Source organism: Podarcis tiliguerta, assembly GCF_965153285.1.
Source record: "Podarcis tiliguerta genome assembly, chromosome: 5".
Lineage (NCBI taxonomy): Eukaryota > Metazoa > Chordata > Lepidosauria > Squamata > Lacertidae > Podarcis > Podarcis tiliguerta.
The window spans coordinates 88,098,147-88,121,727 of record NC_139538.1 but is presented as its reverse complement, the minus strand read 5'-3'; the positions used below and the strand labels follow the sequence as shown (position 1 = coordinate 88,121,727).

Sequence of the window (23,581 nt, the reverse complement as noted above, 5' to 3'; positions counted from 1 at the left end):
GTCGCGGGGATTCAAACCGCCGACCTTCTGGTCGTCAAGCCCTAGGCTCAGTGGTTTAGACCACAGCGCCACCCGCGTCCAAAGCTACTAATCAAACAGCACGTATGGCGAATGATGAGTTGTGTTGCTACCTGTGGTAATCAGTGCAGCACTGCTGCATATAAACTACAGACGCACTGAGGACAAAGTTTAAATTTACAGCAACTATTTATAGTGAAAGACCGCCTCACTTTATATGAACACGCCAGGTTCTGAGTTCTTCGGGGGGAAGCCTTTTTCTTTGTCACCCCACCCTCGCAGGCATACTTGGTAGGGATGTGGAAGAGGGCCTACTCTGTGGTGGCTCCTCCGAGATTACTTTGGACTCCCTCCCTAGAGAAGCTGGACTGGCTCCCTCCTTGTTGTCTTTCTGCCGGCAGGTGAAGGCCTTGGTCCAATAGTCTTATGGGAACTGACTGCTTTTAATGAAAGGGCTGTTGCCATGCTGATTTTATTGCAATTATCCGTATGCTTTTAATAGAACTTATATATTTTATCCTATTAATGTTTAATTTTTTGTCAATGATAGGGGGAAAACAATGTTTTTATTTGTTCTGGTTTTTACCTGTAAGCCGCCTTGAGTCCCTGTCGGGGGGAATGGCGGAGTATAAATAAATATATAATAATAGTGGCTGTCTCTATCAGTATTATAACGTGCTAAATTACGTTTTAATTGCTCTAAGTAATGAGTCTCATGATTTTCTGGAAACTGCTGTTTCAGAAAACAGAATAAAGCAATATAAGCGCTATGGCAAATTACCAATATATCACAGCTAACTAATCCAGACACTATCTTTTTTTGGAAAGTGTGCAATGTACAGATTGACACAAATGAAAAGTATGGTTTTTTTTCTTTGCTTGTTGGAAATTTTGAATTTCCACTTCTGTTGGAGGGGAATTCTCTCTTAACACAATACACACAGTAAGAGATAATGATGATGAAAGGTTATAAGCCCTGTTTGACATACATTAGCTTTTGGTGGAAAAGAAGGGCATACGGATGGATGGTTCTGTTATTTTTTGAGGTAACCAGCGACTTCTCTTCTCTAGAACTTGTACTGGAAATACTTGATAGTGGATGAAGGACACAGGATTAAGAATATGAATTGCCGCCTTATACGGGAATTAAAACAGTTTCGCACCGACAATAAACTTCTATTAACTGGAACTCCCTTGCAAAACAACTTATCTGAGCTTTGGTCCCTGCTTAATTTTCTGCTTCCAGATGTGTTTGATGACTTGAAAAGGTAGGCAGTGAACCCCCCACCCCCCGTGTTAAAATATGATACAGCGAATGTCTGAAGTTTGGTAGATGGCCCACAAACCCCGACAAACTTCTAATACCTGAAAATAAATATATATCTTCAGCAAAGCAGGCTATTCTTACATAGATTGCTCCCACCGCTCTTTACAGCAGATGGGGTTATGTTAAGAGGCACTTTCTGTAGGAAGAAGCCGCTTCCATTTTTGGCCCTGTTTAGCTCCAAAGCACAATGGCATTTTTGTCACATGGCAAAGTATCCTGACTTTCCCTTTCCACCCTTCTGTGGAATAGTTGATGGGCTGTCCTTGAAGACTAATCAGTAACTTCATTTTGTCCAAAATGCAGCTGGCAGATTACTGGCCAGGATTCTCATGCACCCCCCCCCCTTTAAAAAAAACAAAAAACCCAGCTGCCCTGGCTGCCAGTTGGTTTTTAGGCCCAGTTTAGCATTCAAAGCCATAAAGAGCCCAAGTCCCAAATACCTGAAATTCTGCCCCCTCCCCTACAGACCCTGTTGGGTGCGGAGATTGGCAGAGACGGCCCCCTTTTCGTAGTTCACTCCTGCGAAGACATTCCCTTGAAGAACCATAATTCGCAGATCCCGAGCTTTCATTTAAAGACAGGCAGACTTTCTGGTATTTGTTGGACTTTAGATTTGAGTTCTGTTATAATTCCTTGCGGAAAAACTAGCCTGCTTCCCTGTTTCAGTGCTTTATTTGCCCAGCTCCCTAAAATAAATAAATTCTGCAGGTCCGGGCATTCAGAGATTTGGGAGCACAGTATAAACTTATCCTGAAATGACCTTATTATACATGTTTAGTTTTTTAAACGTCTAACGTTAAGCTAATATTTTATCCAGTAATTGCAGGTTTTGCTTCACTCACATAGGTTTTCAGGAAATGTACTTTCCCCTTCCTGAAACTCTGGTTAGTGCTGCATGTAGGGATTTGGGTGTGTAGTGGATTTTCTTATGGGAGGATATATTATTGCACTTGCAGGGGATTTAATTTTCGGTGTTGAATTCAGTGCCTGGATTATCAAATTTCTAGATTTTAAGAGGTGTGGAAGCTTTTATTTCAAGGAAGGGGTGAGGATTGAGCATTTTCAGCTCCCCGCATTCCTCTTTTTACCTCCCTTAACAAGCCGAGTAAATGAGGGCAGCAGCAAATACGTTCAAATTTGGATAATCTATACAGACCTTTGCTTTCTTCAGCACAGAACCCAACTGCACATCTCACCAGTTCTTAAATTTGTCTCCCATTTTGTTTTCTTCACCACAGCTTTGAGTCCTGGTTTGACATCACTAGTATATCGGAAATAGCAGAAGACATTGTTGCTAAGGAACGAGAACAGAACATCTTGCATATGCTGCATCAGGTCTGTTCCGATTGCTTAAAGCGAGCGAATCGTCTGAATGGTAGTCTGTTGGTCTGTTGAAGCAAAAACACCTTGTGGCATCTTTAACAAACTTAGAATCATAGAGTTGGAAGAGACCACAAGGGCCATCGAGTCCAACCCCCTGCCAAGCAGGAAACACCATCAGAGCACCACACTCCTTGGCAGCAAATTCCACTGTCGAACAGCTCTTACTGTCAGGAAGTTCTTCCTAATGTTTAGGTGGAATCTTCTTCCTTGTAGTTTGGATCCATTGCTCCCTGTCCGCTTCTCTGGAGCAGCAGAAAACAACCTTTCTCCCTCCTCTATGTGACATCCTTTTATATATTTGAACATGGCTATCATATCACCCCTTAACCTCCTCTTCTCCAGGCTAAACATGCCCAGCTCCCTTAGCAGTTCCTCATAAGGCATCGTTTCTTATTACGACACACAAATTCAAAAGCAAATGCCACTATAACTGTTAGTCTTTGCTGGGCCTCAACTTTGGACTAGCCTCACTAGATGCAGCTGGTACTGACTTTTGATTGCTTTTGGACACTACGTGTATTACATTTTCTAAAACGTTTGGCTTTAATGGTACAGTTGTACTAATTGTTGATGTGTTGTATGTATTGCATCTTTATTTTGCCTTAACCTTATGTGTGCCTACATATGTATACAAATTTTGGGAACCTGTGGGGGTGGAATTGGCGCATGGATTGTGGGTTTGTAACCCCCGACTTAAAAGTTCCTTGTGAGTCTCTTCGCTTTTATTCAGTGTTGATCACATCTACTGGGCCCCATGGGATGTAAGAGCGTACCGGGGTACAAGTACAACCTTTTCCTGCAGCTGCACATAAGACATACTTCATAGTGCAGTGCAGGACATGATACCCTTTGAAATTAGTCATCTTTTCCCTGTTTTCTTTCCCTTCATAGGCTAAAAACACTCACAGTATTTTTCGCTCTATAAGACGCACCAGACCATAAGACGCACCTAGTTTTTGGAGGAGGAAAAAAATATTCTGAATCTCAGAAGCCAGAACAGCAAGAGGGATCACTGCGCAGTGAAAGCAGCAATCCCTCTTGCTGTTCTGGCTTCTGGGATAGCTGCGCAGCCTTCATTAGCTCCATAAGACACACACATTTCCCCTTACTTTTTGGGAGGGAAAACGTGAGTCTTATAGAGCAAAAAATACGGTAAGTTGCGTTGTGTGGGCTGTTATTATAATGGTGGATACAAAGGAATGCTTCACTTTACCAAGAGAGATTTAGCATACGGTTAAACTTGCATTCTATATTTATCAAAACTAGAAGTGCTGTGCCTTTTAAATAAGCTTTTTGAGTATTATGCGTCATATATAAGGGATCTGCCCAATGCCATTATCGGACAAACAAGCGTAACGCTGCACATGGCAGTGTGCAGAAACCCCATATTTGTATATTGTTGCATTTCCCTTTCAAGCCAGCAGTGTTCTATTATTTAAGCTTGAGTTGTTGGAAACTTTCATATTTGAAACTTTTTTAAACTCTAGATTTTGACCCCTTTCTTGCTGAGACGACTGAAATTGGATATCGCTCTAGAAGTTCCTCCCAAACGTGAAGTTGTGGTCTATGCGCCCCTGGTCAAGAAGCAAGAAACGTTCTACAGTGCCATTATAAACAAGACCATTCGAAAGCTGCTGGGAAACAGTCAGGTGCGTGCTGTGATGCCCAGGTTATCCTAATCATATCAACCTACATTTTGGCCTCGAATCAGTTTATTTTGGCCTCTGCAACTGCAGATGGGATGCCTTTCTGTTTCTGAAGACATTCATTTTAAAAAAACATGTTGCATAGGACTGTGAAATTTGAGCAAAACACTAGAGCAAAGGTTTTCAAAATAAGAGAATATGAATATTGTGTGCATTTCTGCTAAAGAAGAACTCAAATGGTTCTTGTTTTCACCTATTATATGGACTGTTCAAAAGGTTTGTTCTGGTTTTTTTGTCACTGAACAGAGAGTTAGAAACAAGTTCGTTCGGAGTACGTGACCTATTTTCTTATCACAGCTGCTTTTTGGTTTTTCTCCAATGCATCACAGTGAACTGTAGCAATGTTTTCCGCTATTTAGGAAGAAGCAGTTGAGCTGAGCTCTACAGGCCGGCCAAAGCGGCGGAGTCGGAAGGTGGCTAGTTACCGTGAGCTTGATGAAGATGATTTTCCTGATCGACTGGAGCAGATGATAGCCGAAATGCAAGAGGAAGTTGAAAAAGAGAGGTACTTATCTAACCATGGCTTGTGTATTTGCACTTAAACTGGTGGCATATACAAAGAACCATCACAGTAGAGAGTTGGAGAATAAACTGTCTCTATAAAATGTGGTGTTGTACAGGTGATTGAGCAGTCCTTTACTTACCTTACCTCTGAATCCAGAGATAGCATCACCAATACAGTGGTACCTCGGGCTAAGAACTTAATTCATTCCGAAGGTCTGTTCTTAACCTGAAGCACCACTTTAGCTAATGGGGCCTCCTGCTGCCGCCACTGCGCGATTTCTGCTCTCATCCTGAAGCAAAGTTCTTAACGCTAGGTACTATTTCTGGGTTAGCGGAGTCTGTAACCTGAAGCGTCTGTAACCCGAGGTACCACTGTATCAGGAAGAACTTTCTGACACTAAGAGCTGTTGGGATAGCAGAACGGACTCCCCCGGGAAGGTGTTGGCTTTCCTTTCTTGGAGATTTTTAAACACAGGTTGGATGGCCAGCCATCTTGAATGATCTAGTTGAGATTTCTGCATTGCAGGGAGTTGGGATAACGTGCACATTTCATGCTAGAGGTTGCTGTCTTGAATCCAGGAGACAGCCTCTTGTCCCCCACAACCAGGGGCATCTGATCTCAACGTGCAGACTGGTTGCATGAGCCATCCAGCCATTTCAGGCCACCCTTCCCCCAAGTAAGCCACCTGACCAGTCTCCCCTGCTATTGCCAGCAAGGCTCAGTGCCCTTATTTCACGCCCAACATCCATCCCAGCTTCCCTCTCCATCCCTCTTCTGCAAGCACACTTTGTTTCTGTGCTCCCAGCAGAGGAAGGAAGACCAGTCCTTGGCCTGTTTGACGGAATGCATTTTTTGCTATCTTGCTCAGAGGCTGGTATCTCTTCGCTGTGGCTCCACAGCCATTGTGAAAAGACAGGCTGCTAGCAGTGTAGTATCTTTTGTGGGCTTAGCTAGATTCCAGCTGTAATTCGCATTGCCGTTTGATTCCATCATGCTTATAAACTCGCTTGTCGTTTGCAAGGCCAGTAATAGAAATGAGTACGCCGTTGGATTCAGAAATCAACCTGAAGTTGCAGAACATTATGATGTTGCTGAGGAAGTGTTGCAACCACCCATACCTTATTGAATACCCATTGGATGCTGCCACCCAGCAGTTTAAGGTAATTCCTCCCATTGCTTACTTAGAAGGCCTTTTGTTCATTCCAGTGTTGTTTGAAGGGCTTCGCGTGATGGCATCGCAGTTTGATTTGCATTGAACAGTTCACTCTCGTGAATGAAGTGGGTGATGAGCAGTCAAAAGACTCATGTCAGGACTTTGAAAGGGGACAGGAGAGCTTCCTTACATCCCACAACTTCTCTCGTCTTCCAACCACCTTTGCACACTATGCAAAGAATTGCTGGTGCCGCCATTAGTCCAGCCACAAGATTATTGCACTCCCAGTGGGTAGGGCAGTCTATAAAGGAGGCTGCGGCACTGATGCCCACTTGAAAATGCCCAAGGCCACTGTTTGAGGGAAGCTACACTATTGTATCGCTCCCTCTTATTTGCCTTTGCTTGTGTGCAAAAGTTATTTGCTAGGATATAATAGGATCCTAACCTCACTGGAGTAGTTTTCTATAACTTTGCCCTAACCTAGAAACTGTGTGTGTGTGATGTTGTTGTTTTTTAACCATACATTTCGTTACTTGGGGTTATCTTCCCACCCAATTTTTTAAAAAACAGAACCCAGAAAATCAAGACACACTGACTTTGATTTATTGTATTGGAAGGTTCAAACATCTCAGCATTTGACTCGTGAGTCCAGTCGGTTGTCCTTTTGATACTTTCTTCAACATTTCTTATAATTTTGGGCCCATTACAAGAAAGAAGAACATTCAGACAGTGCACTGTGTTTTATACATAGCTTTTATTGGTGGTGGTTTAGACTTCAGAGGCTTTTTTTCCAACTCCAGGCTCTTTTCCTGGTGCCATTCTTGAGGCCTGCCAACAAGGGGAAAAAACCTTCTGGGGTAAATAACCCTGGAACCACCGGGCAGGGGATGGGAGAGGAAGGGGGAGTGAGTTCAAATTGTCCTTTTTAGCTGTTCACCGGTGACGCTATTGCTTGATGAAATGTTTTGGAAGAAATGAAGGCAGCATATTTACAAACCTCATTGCCAGAAGAGCAGGGAAAGCTGTTACGGAAAGCAGAGTTGAGGAAGCTGTGGCTCTTCCGATGGGCTGCATCTCCCATCACTCCTGCCGTGCTGATCAGGGACTATTGCGGGTTGGAGTCCAACAGGTAACTAGAGGGCCACAGGTTCCTCATGCAAAGCTAGTTGCTTCTATTGCAAATATGATTTAATTAAAAGGTAAAGGTGCCCTGATCGTTAGGTCCAGTCGTGGATGACTCTGGGGTTGCGCGCTCATCTTGCTCTATAGGCCGAGGGAGCCAGCGTTTGTCCACAGACAGCTTCAGGGTCATGTGGCTAGCATGACTAAGCCACTTCTGGCAAACCAGAACAGCGCACAGAAACGCCGTTTACCTTCCCACAGGAGTGGTACCTATTTATCTACTTGCACTTGACGTGCTTTCGAACTGCTAGGTTGGCAGGTGCAGGGACTGAGCAACGGGAGCTCACCCCGTCACGGGGATTCGAACCACCAACCTTTTGATCATCAAGCCCTAGGCTCTGTGGTTTAGACCCTATGATTTAATTAGAATGTCCTAAATTGTACGTGTGTGTTCTTGCATCAAGGTCGATGAGGATCTAGTGAAGAGTTCGGGCAAATTCTTACTCTTGGATCGCATGCTGCCAGAACTAAAAAAACGAGGACACAAGGTATTGTTAGTTTGTGGTGGTACCAGAAGTTATTTGCCTGGACACCTGAGTTCAGATTATTGAAGAATCTTTGCTCTGTTCAGGTGCTGCTGTTCTCACAGATGACAAAAATGTTGGATATTCTGATGGACTATTGCTATCTGAGGTCGTACGAGTTCAGTCGCCTAGACGGGTCCATGGCGTATGCAGAGAGGGAAGAAAACGTAGGTGATAAATTTATTGGATCCTGGTTTGTTTGACTCTTCTGAGATTCCCTTTGCATCGCAGCAAAGAACTCTTGTCAACAATGTATAAAAAGGAAGCCGAGTTTAGCTAGAGATATCAGCAAGTTCTGGCTTAGTCTATGAACTCACTAGCCTGGGGCAGCCTCACCACCCACTACAGTGCTGGGATTTCTCAAAGATGATGCTTGAAAAGTTGTTATTTGTGTTCTGCTTATTATCAGTAGGTAGCTTGCGCCTTAAAATGTATTGATGACATGTTTAGGTAGAAGCTGTCCAGACTAACTGAGGCGGTGATGAAATTGCAGTTGAAATTAAGTCTTACACTAACATCTGTAGTCCTCTTTGAACATGTGCTTCACTTATACAGTAGTCATTGTGTGACATAGTCTGTGGATGCACTGGCAAGTCCTGTCCCCAGGGCTCAGCGCTTTGGCCATCCTTGCAGCCCTTCATGATTTATGGGGATTGTTTCTGAACTGGGGAATCTCCACAGTTCGTGGAGGCTCCCTGCATGATTTAGAACCCTGCTGGTTCACCGTTTAGTGAGTGTTTGGTTGACACCATAAAGGTACATTATTAATCTAATGTGTTTACCATTTGTCATTTGCAGATAAATAAGTTTAACACAGATCCGGAGGTTTTTATCTTTCTGCTGAGCACACGGGCTGGAGGTCTTGGCATTAATTTGACGGCAGCGGACACAGTAATCATTTATGACAGTGACTGGGTATGTTTCACATGTTGACGTGTATAAATTGTCATGGGCCCTGGTCTCAAAGGGCTGTATGCTGAGTGACACACATGGGGAGGGGGGCTTCAGGGATCAGAGTTGGAAAGGAAGGGTAATCTAGTCCAACCCCCTGCAATGCAGGAATCTCAGTTAAGTGTTTTATGGTGGCAGCCCTCATCATTGCCCAGCAAGCTGCCTCCAAAGCCTGGTGCAGATACAGAAATAGGGAAGCACAATGAGGGGAAGATTTATATTTCTGCCCCTCTTAAATTCAGATTCTATGAAGAGCCTGTTCTGGTTCTACAGAAACATGCCAACTTCTAAACAGCTCACAGGAATGGCATGAGGCTCAGAAGATTTTGTTTCAGAAATTCCAAAGTTCAGTCAAGCAATTATGTATTTTTAATCTCTGTATCAACTAAACCAGGCATAGGCAAACTCGCCCCTCGAGATGTTTTGATACTACAATTCCCATCATCCCTGACCCTGTTAGCTAGGGATGATGGGAGTTGTAGTCCCAAAACACCTGGAGGGCTGAGTTTGCCTATACCTGGCTGAGGTACAGCACTTTACATCAGATTGAAATAACCAGGAAAAGTGAAATTAAGAAAACCCCAGCTAGTCTTTTTTGCTAGGTAGAATGGACCTGCCCTTATGTCAGACAGCAGAGCACGTGGTCTGCATTCAGCAAGTCAGATCTGGCATCACTACAGCAGCACTTTGTAAACTTTTATTATTTCTCTTTTCCCCCCAACCCCAGATGTTTAGTGGTCTCTGCATTCCTGGCAGTCAGAAGGTGTCACATTTTGTGTGTGTGAAATACTTTTGTATGGTAGAAGCCTGCCTTAGCTGTTGCTAGTCAAAGTAGACAATACAGGACTATGTGGACCACTGGTCTAACCCAGCATAAAGCAGCTCCATATATTCATACATTTTTCCTTAACCCCAAACTTGCAGAAAGCTAGAACTACTTCTTCTGGGAAAGCTGGCACTGCCTGCAAGAAAAGGAAAACAAACCCCTTAATTTTATCTCTGGAGTTCATTTCCCTTCTTTCCCATTCTTAGAACCCTCAGTCTGACCTCCAGGCCCAAGACCGATGTCACCGAATAGGCCAAACAAAGCCGGTGGTCGTCTATCGCTTTGTAACTGCAAACACCATTGATCAGAAGATTGTGGAGAGAGCTGCTGCCAAAAGGAAGTTAGAGAAGCTGATTATCCACAAAAGTTAGTAGCGACTTCGTTTTTCTTACCAAAATTGATAGGTTTTCCTTCTTGGTCTAATAGCTATGAATGTGGTTTCTCTAAATGTACAAGGCATGACCGGAAAGTTCGATGAATGGTCACAGAAATCGCACAGCGAGAAATATTCGAACATACATACCTTACAGGCCTTCAAAGTAGGCCCCCTCTGATACAATGCACTGTTGACAACGTTCATAGAACTGTTGGAAATTCTGAAGAAGTCCTCTTTTTGTACTGCTTTCAGTTCTCTCATCACAGCAGCTTGGACGTGTGGAACGTTGGAAAATCTCTGCAGTGCAAATTTCAGTTTTGGAAAAAGAAAGAAATCCAGTGGGGCCAGATCAGGAGAATATGGAGGGTGGGATGACTCAGTAACGATTTCACGCAGAATATGCAATTTTTCCACCATCATTTGGATGGACAAACGCTGATCACATATCAATAACTCAGGAACTCTGTCGACATTTGCCACCATTCTGCTCATCGACAGTCTGCCAGACTGAGGGTCATCTTCGATGGCTTGCCACCCTTCACGGAAACGCTTAAACCACTCGCACACCTTCATCTCTGTACACAATTGTGAGCATTTCATGGGTTTCCGATGCCAATTGTATATTCAATTATTTCTCACTGCCCGATTTCTGTGACCTTTCACCGAACTTTCTGGTCACGCCTTGTACATAACTTTGCTTGGCTATGCATTGGATTGTGTACCGTGGTAGAACCCACAGGCTTAAATCGGCTTACATTGAGAGCAACAAATGATGAATCCTTTCCGCACACTTAAGAGAGCTTTTGCCTACTGCTTTGCCACAAGGGCTATTGCCATTTGCACCGCCTTGAGCAGAGTTTTGCTGCTGTGTTTCCTGGCTTCTGGGACTTGCGAGACAAAATGATTTTGGAAGTAAACCTGCCTTGTGTTCATAAGATTATAGCCCACTTGATGGTGCTAACTAGCACTCAGCGTGTTGGGTGAGAGGCACCATCCAAGCTGTTGAAAGGCAGAAGAAAACAGGTGGCGTCCGATTGTAATGGAGATCAAAGCTTGGGCTGTTGCAAGCTCCTTGCCATGTGCGTTGTCTCTCCTGCTGTCGCCAGAGAGATGCAGGGCTGGTGTGCGGATTCTACATGGGACGGGGGCTTTCAGATGTGCTGCTCTGTGGGCAGAGAGATGACTCGTTGATGGCAGTCTCCTAAAAGGAGCTGAATCTCAGATCCCTCCGTGATAAGCTGAGTCAAGGTTGCAAGTAAAAAGGAGAAAAAGAGCCGTATCCAGGCACCATCAGTTTCCAGTAATCTTGACTGTAAGGCAGCACCTCGAAAATATGCAGGAACGTAATGGATATGTGTCGGTTGTGATGGACAGGAACAAGCAGGGAGGTGCCTCTGCATTTTTCCTATTACTCTGCGTCTATAAATAGTTATGCCCAGGTGTCAAAAGCAACAGGACATTAAACCAATGATCACCTGATGGAAACAGTGACAGGCTGGAGTTTATACTTCCTTTTTCCTTCATACGTTTGGGCGTTGGCACGTCCATCTTTGGCCGCCACCGGCCAGCAGCCCCTGGAGGGTTAGCCAAGAGGGAATATTTCCATAAAAAGCACCCGTTTTGCACCGATGGCTCTTCTCCTTTTGTAGGTCAAAGATGCGTGTCAAACGTTTGCATTCCTAGGGGATCTTACTTGTACAAACCTAGCTGGGAGAATGAGTTAGCAAGACCAGGTCTTGCCGTGTAACATCATGAATGTTGCCCAAGTTGGCGAAAAGCAACTGGGATCTAGGTTAAAGGTAAAGGACCCCTGGACAGTTACGGTAAGTCCAGTCAAAGGCAACTATGGGGTTGCGGCACTCCTCTCGCTTTCAGGCCAAGGAAGTCGCTGTTTGTTCACAGACCGCTTTCCAGGTCCTGTGGCCAGCATGACTAAACTACTTCTGGCGCAACAGGACACAGTGACGGAAACCAGGGCACATGGAAATGCCGTTTACCTTCCTGCTGCAGCGGTACCTATTTATCTACTTGCACTGGCGTGCTTTCAAACTGCTAGGTTGGCAGGAGCCTGGGACAGAGCAACTGGAGCTCACCCCATCACAGGTATTCGAGCCGCCAATCTTCTGATCGCCAAGCCCAAGAGACTCAGTGGGTTAGACCACAGCGCCACCCATGTCCCAACTGGGATCTAATGGTGTTTTCACCACGTAAACATGCCTGTCAAATCAATTTACTCGTAAGTTTTCTTGTACTGAATGTAACGTCGCAAACCTGTTTGGGAAATGTTTCAGAAAACTCTGATCCATAATTGTGTGCAACGAGACAAAATGGAATGTGCAGAGAACAGAACGTTTATGAACTAATAGCTTTTGTACCAGTGTCGTGGCCAGATGTTTCTTAATACTGCCAGAAAGCCCAAGCGGCAGTGCTTTCTCTCTCAAATATGTTTTTTTCCCCTTGTCTAACTTCAAGATCAGTTTAAAGGTGGGAAATTTGGAATAAACCAGTCGAAGAGTTGCTTGGACCCCAAGGAATTAATGGAGCTGCTACAGTCCAGGGACTACGACAGGTATGTCTCACTTACAAAGAAACCATTTGGTTTATGTGCGAAAATGCATTATGCTTATTTAACGAAGGGTTTATATGTTGGAGGTGCTTTAATGACTTGCAGTCCTAATGGCGGGGCTTAGTTTCAAGTAAATAAGTATGGTTGCACTGGAACTCAGCTATCTGAAATTAATACACACTTACTTTCCATCTGTAGAGAGGTTAAAGGATCAAGAGAAAAAGTAATAACTGACAAAGATTTAGAGCTACTGCTGGACAGGAGTGACCTTATCGGTAAGTATATATATCCGTGTCTTTTCTATTCATTTGAATCTCTCTCCAGAAACGAGCTTCAAATGTGACCTATGTGTGTAGCATGAACTCTCCCAGCTGAGAGATACAATTCCTTAAGGCAAAGGTGGGATCCGCCAATTACAATTGACTGTTGCTGCTTCTGGCCAACTATCATAGAAACAAATATTTTTGTTTCTATGTTTTTACTGTGCAAGTTGCTTAGCACAAAATGTGCAGCTGATAACTCCCGATACCTAGGCATGGTTTTGCCACAAAGGAGCAGTTTTTTCTGCAGCAATTGTGCTAGGAGAGAAACAACTGCGTTGGTAGTGACTTACCGTATTTTTCGCCCTATAGGACGCACTTTTCCCCTCCAAAAATGAAGGGGAAGTGTGTGTGCGTCCTATGGGGCGAATACAGGCTTTCGCTGAAGTCTGGAGAGCGAGAGGGGTCAGTGCGCGCTGACCCCTCTCACTCTCCAGGCTGAAGCTCTGCGCAACCCGCCGGGCTCCCAAAGGTTGCGTAGAGTTGCCTGCATTCCGAAGCCTCGGGTGCGCTGAAGAGCGCGCCCAGGCTTCGCGCAGCTCTCCGCAAGCCTGGGGAGACTGGCGCGGCTCCCTAGGCTTGCAAATAGCAGGCTGTTCTGAGGGCTGGGGTCGGGGGAAGCTTGGGCTTCACCCGCACCAGCCCCCGTGCCTGGGGGGGGGGAATAAATTTGTTTTCTTTATTCCCCCCTCCCCCCAAAAGAACCCTAGGTGTGTCCTATGGGGCGAAAAATACGGTAACTTTTGGCCTAGCTACTTAAGTCCGATTCTTACTACTGAATAATTGTCAGTTTGTTTGTGTTATCAAAAAAGAATGCTAGAGTTTAAAACTACACAAGACAAAAAATGGCTCTGTTCTTTCAGAGAGCATGGTCTTTTTATACAGGAGGGCTTGTTGTTTAATCGTTTAGTCGTGTCTGACTCTTCGTGACCCCATGGACCAGAGCACGCTAGGCACTCCTGTCTTCCACTGCCTCCCGCAGTTTGGTCAGGCTCATGTTTGTAGCTTCGCAAACACTATCCAGCCATTTCGTCCTCTGTCGTCCCCTTCTCCTTGTGCCCCCCATCTTTCCCAACATCAGGGTCTTTTCCAGGGAGCCTTCTCTTCTCATGAGGTGGCCAAAGTATTGGAGCCTCAACTTCACGATCTGTCCTTCCAGTGAGCACTCAGGGCTGATTTCCTTCAGAATGGAGAGGTTTGATCTTCTTGCAGTCCATGGGACTCTCAAGAGTCTCCTCCAGCACCATAATTCAAAAGCATCAATTCTTTGGCGATCAGCCTTCTTTATGGTCCAGCTCTCACTTCCATACATGACTACTGGGGGAGGGCTAGGTTGGTTTAAAAAGAACAACCTGGCTGTTCACTGAGGCTCTAGTTTTTCTGAACACAGGTATCTTCAAGCTTTTCAAACCTAGGGCCTACTTTTAACCTAAACATGCATTTTGGGGACTTTTTCCTTAATCATTCACCATATATTTTGCACGATAGCACTCCTGTTGCGACCCACCTTGGATCAGGCCACAACCCACTCCAATTTCCCGTTCCACCAGTTCAAGGCAGGTGCTCTAAACTGTGTGTCTTGCTTCTTTCTCCCTAGACCAAATGAAAACTTCTGAGCAACTTAAAGAGAAAATGAGAGCGTTCAAGGTTTTAGAAAACACTGAAGATGTCATCACGGAGACTGTGTTTTGAGATACAGGCAGCTGGTGACTGTAACCTTACAGTTGCTTTGTTCTTAAGAGTTCAGAAATGCATTTCAGACTATTGTTTTGGTTGTATCATTTTTCAGAAAGAAAATAAGGCTAAACATTACTAAGTGTAGATGTGAAAAGGGAGCTTTTGGACTCCCCTTGGATTTTAGATCCTCTGACTTTGTACAAACTGGAAAGCTAAAGACTACTATAGTTTCCTGTGGAAGTTCTGATAAATGGTAGGATTTGGAGTTTTTGGTTTTTTTACTTCTCAGTATGGTTACTCCTTGCCCTCAACTATAGTTTTATTTGGTCGATGTATTTTGTTTCAAAGTCCAAACCTGTATGACTTCAGTTTTTGATAATTTTGCTAAATAAATTGTTTTGTAACAAGCAGCACTTGCAAGGTAGCAGAGTTACTGCAAATCCACGTGTTCAGTTGTCTCCTAGAAGCACTGCAAAAAATAACCCCCAGCTTGAAATTGTACACCGGTCTCGTCAGTAATGGTTGGTGTAAAAGTACCAACTGATAGTAAAGAGCCAAAGAAATTTATCAAGGCAGGGGAGACAATTCAGGGTTACCTCCTTAGGATGGGAAACTCAGCTCCTGCTCCCAGTTTGGCACTCAGGGATGAAAGTAAATTGCAAAGTTGCTCCCCTTACTGCTCTAGGTAAAAGCCAATTCTACAACAATCTGCTATCAAACCACTGGGGGAAGGGGGGTGGAATGTTTTGTTATCTAGATACCTAGTGTTATTGCTCAAAGACGGAATTAGTTGCTATGCCCAGTGAGAAGTGTGTTTTCCTTGGCACGAGTCTGAAGAAAAGGGTTGCATCATAGTATTTCACACCAAAAGAATGAATGTAAGTACTTAAAAGCACTGCTTCAGAAACAGTTCAGTTTCAGCAATAACAAAAAAACAAAGGCAAGCAGAAGGATACGGGGAACAGGCAGTTCTTTTTATAAAACCACACCATGGGAAACTAAAGCAAGCAAGCCTTTTCCACAGACTGCAGAACTCTGAGACATCATGCAACACACCCCCAGCCCTGGCAAGAAACTTGTGTAAATGATATCAAAGTGGGAAGCAGAAAAGCACACTGGTGCGGGAGAGGCAATATTTTGGCTGACCTGGATTCTTAAAAATCTAACTTTGAGACAGGAGTACTTTTGGTGTATACTCCCGTTTCCTCTGCATCTAGTCCACACAATGCTAACTCAAACACAATGCAGACAGTGGTTTGAGTCAGCTCCTTTTATTGAGTAGAAAAAGAACAATCGTGTGGCTTGGCCTCTGACATCCGATTTTTAGTTGCGGAAGAAGAGTTGCATTATCAAAAAGAGGGGCAATTCCCTCCGACCGAGCGGATTTTCTTTATAAAAATGGAAGTGGTTCACTTACTAAAAAGGTCCACTGGCAAAAGCCTCACTGAGCCTCCGTGACTGCGAGGAGAATTCAGAGGCAGAAGACAGTGGTGCCTGGTAGAGTGCTGGGAAAACACTCATTTTGGAAACACAGTGATCACATCGTATCCTTCAGGCGGGGTGACCCGTTCCCGGGCGTGCTTCTCACAGTAGATGCGATCCTCCACAAAGAAGTGCCCCTTTTGCTTCAGGTTTGTTCCACAATCGCTGCACACGTAGCACTCTGGGTGGAGATGCTTCTCCCGGAGCTTCACAAACACACCTCTGGGAAGAAAAACAGTACCAGGATCAAAATTCAGGAAGGTCATATAAAAAGGTAAAGGGACCCCTGACCATTAGGTCCAGTCATGACTGACTCTGGGGTTGCGGTGCTCATCTCGCTTTATTGGCCGAGGGAGTCGGCGTACAGCTTCCGGGTCATGTGGCCAGCTTGACTAAGCCGCTTCTGGCGAACCAGAGCAGCGCACGGAAACGCCGTTTACCTTCCCGCCGGAGTGGTACCTATTTATCTACTTGCACTTTGATGTGCTTTCGAACTGCTAGGTTGGCAGGAGCAGGGACCGAGCAACGGGAGCTCACCCCGTCGCGGGGATTCAAACTGCCAACCTTCTGATCGGCAAGTCCTGGGCTCTGTGGTTTAACTCACAGTGCCACCCGCATCCGTAGGAAGGTCATATAACTTGGATTAAAGGTTACTGCGAATAGGGGTTCGTTGTTAAACCGCTCTGGGAATTGTGGGCCTGTGGGGGGAAAGGGGTCTGCTAATAACTTTCATCACTCTTGAACTAAGATAACCAGGATTCTTTGGGGGCACCCATAATAATAATTTTATTATTTGCTGCCCATTTGGCTGGGTTGCCCCAGCCACTCTGGGCGGCTTAGAACACATATAAAAAAACATACATTTATATATATATAACATTGGCAGCCGCCCAGAGTGGCTGGGGCAACTCAGATGGGTCGGGTACAAATAATAAATTACTATCAATAAAGCATTACACATTAAAATGCTTCCCTATACAGTGCTGCCTTCACATATCTTCTAAAGGTTATACAGTTACTCATCTTGACTTCTGAAGGGAGGATGCCACCACCGAGAAGGCCCTCTGCCTGGTCCCCTGTAGCCTCACTTCTCGCAGTGAGGGAACTGTCAGAAGGCCGCTGGAGCTGGAGGATTGGGGTGGAGATGCTCCTTCATGTATACTGGGCAAAAGCCATTAGGGCTTTAAAGGTCAGCACCAACACTTTGAATTGTGCTCAGAAACATACTGGGAGCCAGTGTGGATCTTTTAGGACCAGTGTTATATGGGCCCGGCGGCTACTCTCAGTTGCCATGACCCATGCAACTACTTCTCAAGAAAGAAAAGTACAGTGGTGCCTCGGGTTAAGTACTTAATTCGTTCTGGAGGTCTGTTCTTAACATGAAACTGTTTTTAATCTAATTGGGCCTTTAGCTAATGGGGCCTCCCTGCTGCCGCCGTGCCGCCGGAGCACGATTTCTGTTCTCATCCTGAAGCAAAGTTCTTAACGTGAGGTACTATTTCTGGGTTAGTGGAGTCTGTAACCTGAAGCGTATGTAACCCAAGGTACCACTGTAATATGATTCATCGTATCTGGAAGAGGTGCTGTTCTGGCAAAAGCTTAAAACCATTTAGCAGATGCGGCTCTGCCAACATTTATTGTTGGAAAAGCAGAACACAAATATTAATATTACAATTAATACAGTAAATATTACATCAGCTCAGCACTGAAGCACAGGGCGGGGAAATTGAATTGCCTGCCCAATGTTTTGCTGCCACCACCACAGCTGCATGGCACATTTGCTACCATGCAGATCTTTTGGAAGAGGTGCTGGCAAATACGCAATAGGGGCGTGTATTAAAAAAATTAAAATCTGCTGCCACAGACCTGCCAGAGGGAAGGGCAGCCTCCTTGAGCAGAGGAAGCTCTCGACTGAAGACCTCTGCCCTCATGGAGGGCTGTAAATGTGATACAAGTTGGGGAGACCAGGAAAGAACACCATATGAAATAGGCATACGGTAATGAAGGGACGCGGGTGGCGCTGTGGGTTAAAGCCTCAGCGCCTAGGACTTGCCGATCGAAAGGTCGGCGGTTCGAATCCCCGTGGCGGGGTGCGCTCCCGTTGTTCGGTCCCAGCGCCTACCAACCTAGCAGTTCGAAAGCACCTTCGGGTGCAAGTAGATAAATAGGGACCGCTTACCAGCGGGAAGGTAAACGGCGTTCCGTGTGCTGCGCTGGCTCGCCAGATGCAGCTTGTCACACTGGCCACGTGACCCGGAAGTGTCTTCGGACAGCGCTGGCCCCCGGCCTCTTAAGTGAGATGGGCGCACAACCCTAGAGTCTGGCAAGACTGGCCCGAACGGGCAGGGGTACCTTTACCTTTACCTTAATGAAGTTTATAACCTTATACAGTGGTACCTTGGTTTAAGAACAGCTTACTTTATGAACAACTTGGATTAAGAATGCTGCAAACCCAGAAGTAGGTGTTTTGGTTTGTGAACTTTGCCTTGGAAGCAGAACATGTTTCGCTTCCTGTTGAGTGTGTTCCATTTGTAAATTGAGTCCCTTGCTGCTATGGGAAAGCACACCTTGGTGTAAGAACGGACTTCCGGAACGGATTAAGTTTGTAAACCAAGGTATCACTAGAAAGGTAAAGGGACCCCTGACCATTAGGTCCAGTCGTGACCGACTCTGGGGTTGCGGCGCTCATCTCGCTTCATTGGCCGAGGGAGCCAGCGTACAGCTTCCGGGTCATGTGGCCAGCATTACTAAGCCACTTCTGGCGAACCAGAGCAGTGCACGGAAATGCCGTTTACCTTCCCGCCAGAGCGGTACCTATTTATCTACTTGCACTTTTATGTGCTTTCGAACTGCTAGGTTGGCAGGAGCAGGGACCGAGCAACGGGAGCTCACCCCGTCGTGGGGATTCGAACTGCCGACCTTCTGATCAGCAAGTCCTAGGCTCTGTGGTTTAACCCACAGCACCACCCGCGTCGGTACCACTGTACAAAATGCAAAAAAGCACACATTGCTAGTTGCCCCTGCTTTCCATAGATCACATGAATAGGCTACACTCATGAGTAATAATGGCCAGTTCATGTTGCTTTAAGACCCAGTTGCTGCAGTATTTGGCTGTTGTTTAGTTCATGATTACCCATTCACATGCTAATTGATACTAAAACTTCCACCACAACCCTCCCTTAACCATTTTCTCAAAGCTGAAAAGTCTTTCCTCAAACTATAGCAGGCACGGCCAAACTTGGCCCTCCAGATAGTTTTGGGACTACAAATCCCATGATCCCTAGCTAACAGGACTAGTGGTCAGAGATGATGGGAGTTGTAGTCCCAAAATATCTGGAGGGCCAATTTTGCCTATGCCTGAACTACAGCCTCTCCACAACTGCAGTCTCCAATGACTGCTCATTCTGCTACTTACACGATGCCAGATCCACACTTATCACAGACAGGAAGCTTCTGAGAATTTCCAATCGATGCTGCGACTTTGGTTGTTGGTGCTTTCACACTTCGGAATCCGGAAGGCTTATTGGGATCTGTAAGTATTTTAAAGCAACCATTATTACGGATTAGGAGAACTGTCTTGTGTATAAAATCAAGGCAACAATACAGGCCGTGGTTTCTGCTTAGGAAATAAAATAGCATCATTGGAGATCTTTCCCTGGCACCATGTTGAAGTAAAAAAATATATATAAAAAAGAAGAGTCGGTGGAAGAAGGTTGGAAAAAGTTTAAAGACTACAGAAATACTGTAAAATTAATGAATGTTAGAACAAAGTTGGAATGAAGTTATATGGCTTTAGTAGAAATGTTATAAGGAATTAAGTATAAATAGATTATAATAGAGTGTCAAAGGGAAAAATAAGGTTAGAATGTCTTAAGATAACTATAGGATAGAAAACAGAGGAAGATGGAAAGGAATTGCTGAAATAATTAATAGAAGTGGAATACAAAAAGGGAGGTGTGAGGAGGTCGTTGAAATAAGTGAATGAAAGATAAGATACTGAAATTGTTTGATGTGTTTTAAATTGTTTTTGTTCTGTTAGTTTAATGTGTTAGTGTTAGGTGTTATAGTGTTATGTAGTGTTTTTGTATTGTATTGTCCATTTTTATTTCTTCTATGTAGTGTTTAAATTGTTGGAAAAGTAATAAATATTATTTTTTAAATATAGATAGATAGATATAGATATATAGATAGATATATAAATGCATGTCCAATAAAATTTTGGCCTCACACAAGATGTTGCTGAAATTTGAAAGTCTGAAGTCCACCCCGGTGGCTTTTGGCAGTGGTTTTGAAGGACTGAAATGTTGCATAGGTTACAACAGGAATACTATTGCAGATAAGGGTGTTTTGGTTTTGTATTGGGTTGCCATACGTCTGGAATTTTCCGAACATAGCCGAGATTTGGCCCTTGTAAACGGTGTCCGGGTGGAAACTGCCAAAATGTCTGGGAAAATCCAGCCGTATGGCAGCCCATGTCGGAAGTGCAGATGTTGGTGAATTTTCACTGCTCAGTTTTGACCCTCCGTTCCCAGCTCGGCTTCCCCCACCAAATCAAACAATCTTGCATCTATCCCACATTCAACAGCTTCCCTCCATAATAAGTACCCAGAACGACTTAGCTGAGAACTGTTTCCCATAAGAAGTCTAAAGCACTCCTTTATAATCCCTATAAGGAATGTGGTTTGATGAGCGTGATTAAAAAGGAGCTTCCCTCCTGAGCCAAATTGCCGTTTCTTGGGGGTCGAGGGGAAGGCAATTTCCACCGGGACTACCGTGTGGAAAGATTAAACCCTTTCCCTGCCCTCTAGCCCCTGATTTCCCTCCTCGCAGCTGCTATTTTTAAGAACATCAGTGTAACTTTGCAACATGTGTGTCCCACAGGGGGGCTGGTTCAGAGCAAGGGTCATAAGGATCAAATGCTTCTTCTTATTCCCTCTATTATTTCCAGCCAAGTCTTTGAGCTTAACAGTCCTTGCTTCTTAAAAACCAACACGCACGCGCGCACACACACACACACACACACACCCTTTACCTTTCTCTTCAGATTCTAAAATTTCTTGGAGCACCAAGAATGAGGTGGATTGCCGTGGCGGCTCAGCAGAATCTTGGTTCTCCTGCAGCATCTTGTAGACCTCAGAGTCTCTGTCAATCACTAAGTTACCGGCAGGCTGGTTAAGTTGTTCCAAGCTAAGGAAAAATTAAAGGCATTTAATGAATGAAGTGTTGAGAGATCTGCTAACAGCATTTTTGTTGTTTTAAGGTAAGAGAAAACTTAAGACACAGAGTGAAACAACTAGAGACGGACAGTGTCTTTGCACAAACAAGCGGCAGTGAGATTAAATCTATAACCGAATGCAGGAAAAGCCAGTCATTGCCTCCTAACAGTAGTTTCTTGGTATTCCCCCTTTTAAAATTACTTTTAAGTTACTTCCCCCCCATTATTGGTGCTTCCAGAATATAATATGTGATGCCTACCACTTGGGTTTGTGGGGTCCAGGTTTACTGGTCTCTCTGGGTCCAAACTAATGGACTCTGAATTAGAATATCTCCAGAATTTTTATTACTTTTATTTTAACAAGAGGGTTAAGGTAAAGGTACCCCTGACCATTGGGTCCAGTCGTGGCTGACTCTGGGGTTGCGGCGCTCATCTCGCTTTACTGGCCGAGGGAGCCGGCGTACAGCTTCCGGGTCATGTGGCCAGCATGACTAAGCCGCTTCTGGCGAACCAGAGCAACGCACGGAAACGCCGTTTACCTTCCCGCTGGAGCGGTACCTGTTTATCTACTTGTACTTTTGACATGCTTTCGAACTGCTAGGTTGGCAGGAGCAGGGACCGAGCAACGGGAGCTCACCCCGTTGTGGGGATTCGAACTGCCGACCTTCTGATCGGCAAGTCCTAGGCTCTGTGGTTTAACCCACAGCGCCACCCGCGTTCGACAAGTGGGTTATCGATAGGCTACACACACTGCATAAGACAGGTGACGTTGGCTAATCAGATTTTCCCAGGCAGCCGTTACCACTCACCCCAAGCGAGCAGACCATTCACAAAACAAAAGACTGGCTTAAGCTGCACAACTGCAGATGAGCACAACATAATGAACATGAATAAGTGTGCATAACTGGCTGCCCCACACACTGGATCCACGAGACTCGCTGTTTGTGAGAGACATAGACAAGAGGAACAATAAGAGCTGATTCATGCATATCACTTGACTGGGCTGTGGCTGAACATGTAACAGGCTTCATGTAGAAACATCTGTGCTTCAGGCAATATGAGAGCAATAGGGTTTGACCTGCGATGACTCGCTTCATGTTCATCCGAGTGATGAACTACGTTTGAACCAGGTCCATGAGGCAATTCAGACATTCCATTTTGCCTTGCCTATTCAGATGAGTTTTCACCATTAGGCATAGGAGCCAGAAATAATGCACATTATTTCCAGCACATTTCACGACTATCAAGTGGGCCTAAGGTGGAGGTGCTGTTTAAGTTAAAAATATAACCATTTCATTCAAGATAAAACACGGAAAAGACAAGCTATTGCTTTAAAACATGATACACAAACCGCAATATGTTAAATCTGGAGAGGTTCAATCACGTTTTGTTTTAACTTGCATGGTGTACCTTCAAAACTTCATCCAGTGCTCCAATGATGACCCACCACCAATTCCTTCCCCTCAGAACTATCATTAGCAGTCACTAATTGCAGTCTCTAAAAGCAACCCCTAACTAATTGCGGTCATTGAAGATAACATCGGGATCAATGTGCAAAAGCACGGAAATTAAACCTCAGAGAATTTTCCGGGTCAGAACTAGACATATGTTTGGGCTGTAGAGTGAATTTTTTACCATCAAGAGGCATATGAATGAGAATTATAGACTTGCAAGCTTGCATGGGACTCCCTGCATTGCAGAATCTCACCCAAAGCATCCATGACAGAGAAAAACATCTTTCTTTCTCTCCCACACCACAATACCTTCATGCTCAGCAGGTTGGAATATTTCTCTCCCAGCTCATCTTGCTTCCAAACTGGGCTGAGGAAAGGCACTGATTCTGCAAACTGTAGATCAAGGCTATTTTGTTTCCTGCTGGTTGAGCTCCACATTTAAATGGAAGGTTTTCTGAAATTTCTTAGTCCGTTAGAAAACGAGGTTTCTACATTTGGAATATCTAAAGCTTTTCAACCATCTCTCTATTCCACTATTGCTTCTTTAAAGGCCAGGTTGTCTCTTAAAGGTAAAGCTTAAAGGGACCCCTGACCGTTAGGTCTGGTCGTGGCCGACTCTGGGGTTGTGGCGCTCATCTCGCTTTATTGGCAGAGGGAGCCGGCATACAGCTTCCGGGTCATGTGGCCAGCATGACTAAGCCACTTCTGGTGAACCAGAGCAGCGCACAGAAACGCTGCTTACCTTCCTGTCAGAGCGGTACCTATTTATCTACTTGCACTTTGATGTGCTTTCGAACTGCTAGGTTGACAGGAGCTGGGACCGAGCAATGGGAGCTCACCCCGTCGCGGGGATTCGAACCGCCGACCTTCCAATCGGCAAGTCCTAGGCTCTGTGGTTTAACCCACAGCGCCACCC

General features: G+C 44.8%; 2 protein-coding genes and 1 long non-coding RNA gene across 4 annotated transcripts in view; 1 reads left to right on the top strand and 2 right to left on the bottom strand.

Moving 5' to 3' along the window:
• HELLS (helicase, lymphoid specific) overlaps window positions 1-14,924 on the top strand; it is a 34,249-nt gene extending 19,325 nt beyond the window's left edge. Inside the window, exons 11-22 of the mRNA XM_083440377.1 lie at window positions 1,090-1,286; window positions 2,584-2,680; window positions 4,216-4,377; window positions 4,794-4,939; window positions 5,961-6,099; window positions 7,679-7,762; window positions 7,846-7,965; window positions 8,597-8,713; window positions 9,782-9,941; window positions 12,424-12,520; window positions 12,716-12,792; window positions 14,435-14,924. Of these exons, the coding sequence (XP_083296503.1) occupies window positions 1,090-1,286; window positions 2,584-2,680; window positions 4,216-4,377; window positions 4,794-4,939; window positions 5,961-6,099; window positions 7,679-7,762; window positions 7,846-7,965; window positions 8,597-8,713; window positions 9,782-9,941; window positions 12,424-12,520; window positions 12,716-12,792; window positions 14,435-14,529 (1,491 nt within the window). The 3' untranslated portion in view covers window positions 14,530-14,924. The remainder of the gene's footprint in view (window positions 1-1,089; window positions 1,287-2,583; window positions 2,681-4,215; window positions 4,378-4,793; window positions 4,940-5,960; window positions 6,100-7,678; window positions 7,763-7,845; window positions 7,966-8,596; window positions 8,714-9,781; window positions 9,942-12,423; window positions 12,521-12,715; window positions 12,793-14,434) is intronic.
• On the bottom strand, window positions 12,974-13,694 carry LOC310677570. The gene is made up of 2 exons (XR_014511286.1): window positions 13,573-13,694; window positions 12,974-13,125 (listed from the first exon to the last, which is right to left on the bottom strand). It is a non-coding gene; the product is annotated as an uncharacterized lncRNA (long non-coding RNA).
• Window positions 14,925-15,769: 845 nt separating the features above from the next.
• The window catches only part of PDLIM1 (PDZ and LIM domain 1), a 43,273-nt gene continuing 35,461 nt past the window's right edge, over window positions 15,770-23,581 (bottom strand). For both annotated transcript variants that reach the window (XM_083440533.1, XM_083440532.1), the window contains 3 exons: window positions 21,029-21,183; window positions 19,412-19,526; window positions 15,770-16,218 (listed from right to left, as the gene is read on the bottom strand). In XM_083440533.1, the coding sequence (XP_083296659.1) occupies window positions 16,032-16,218; window positions 19,412-19,526; window positions 21,029-21,183 (457 nt within the window). In that variant the 3' untranslated portion in view covers window positions 15,770-16,031. The remainder of the gene's footprint in view (window positions 16,219-19,411; window positions 19,527-21,028; window positions 21,184-23,581) is intronic.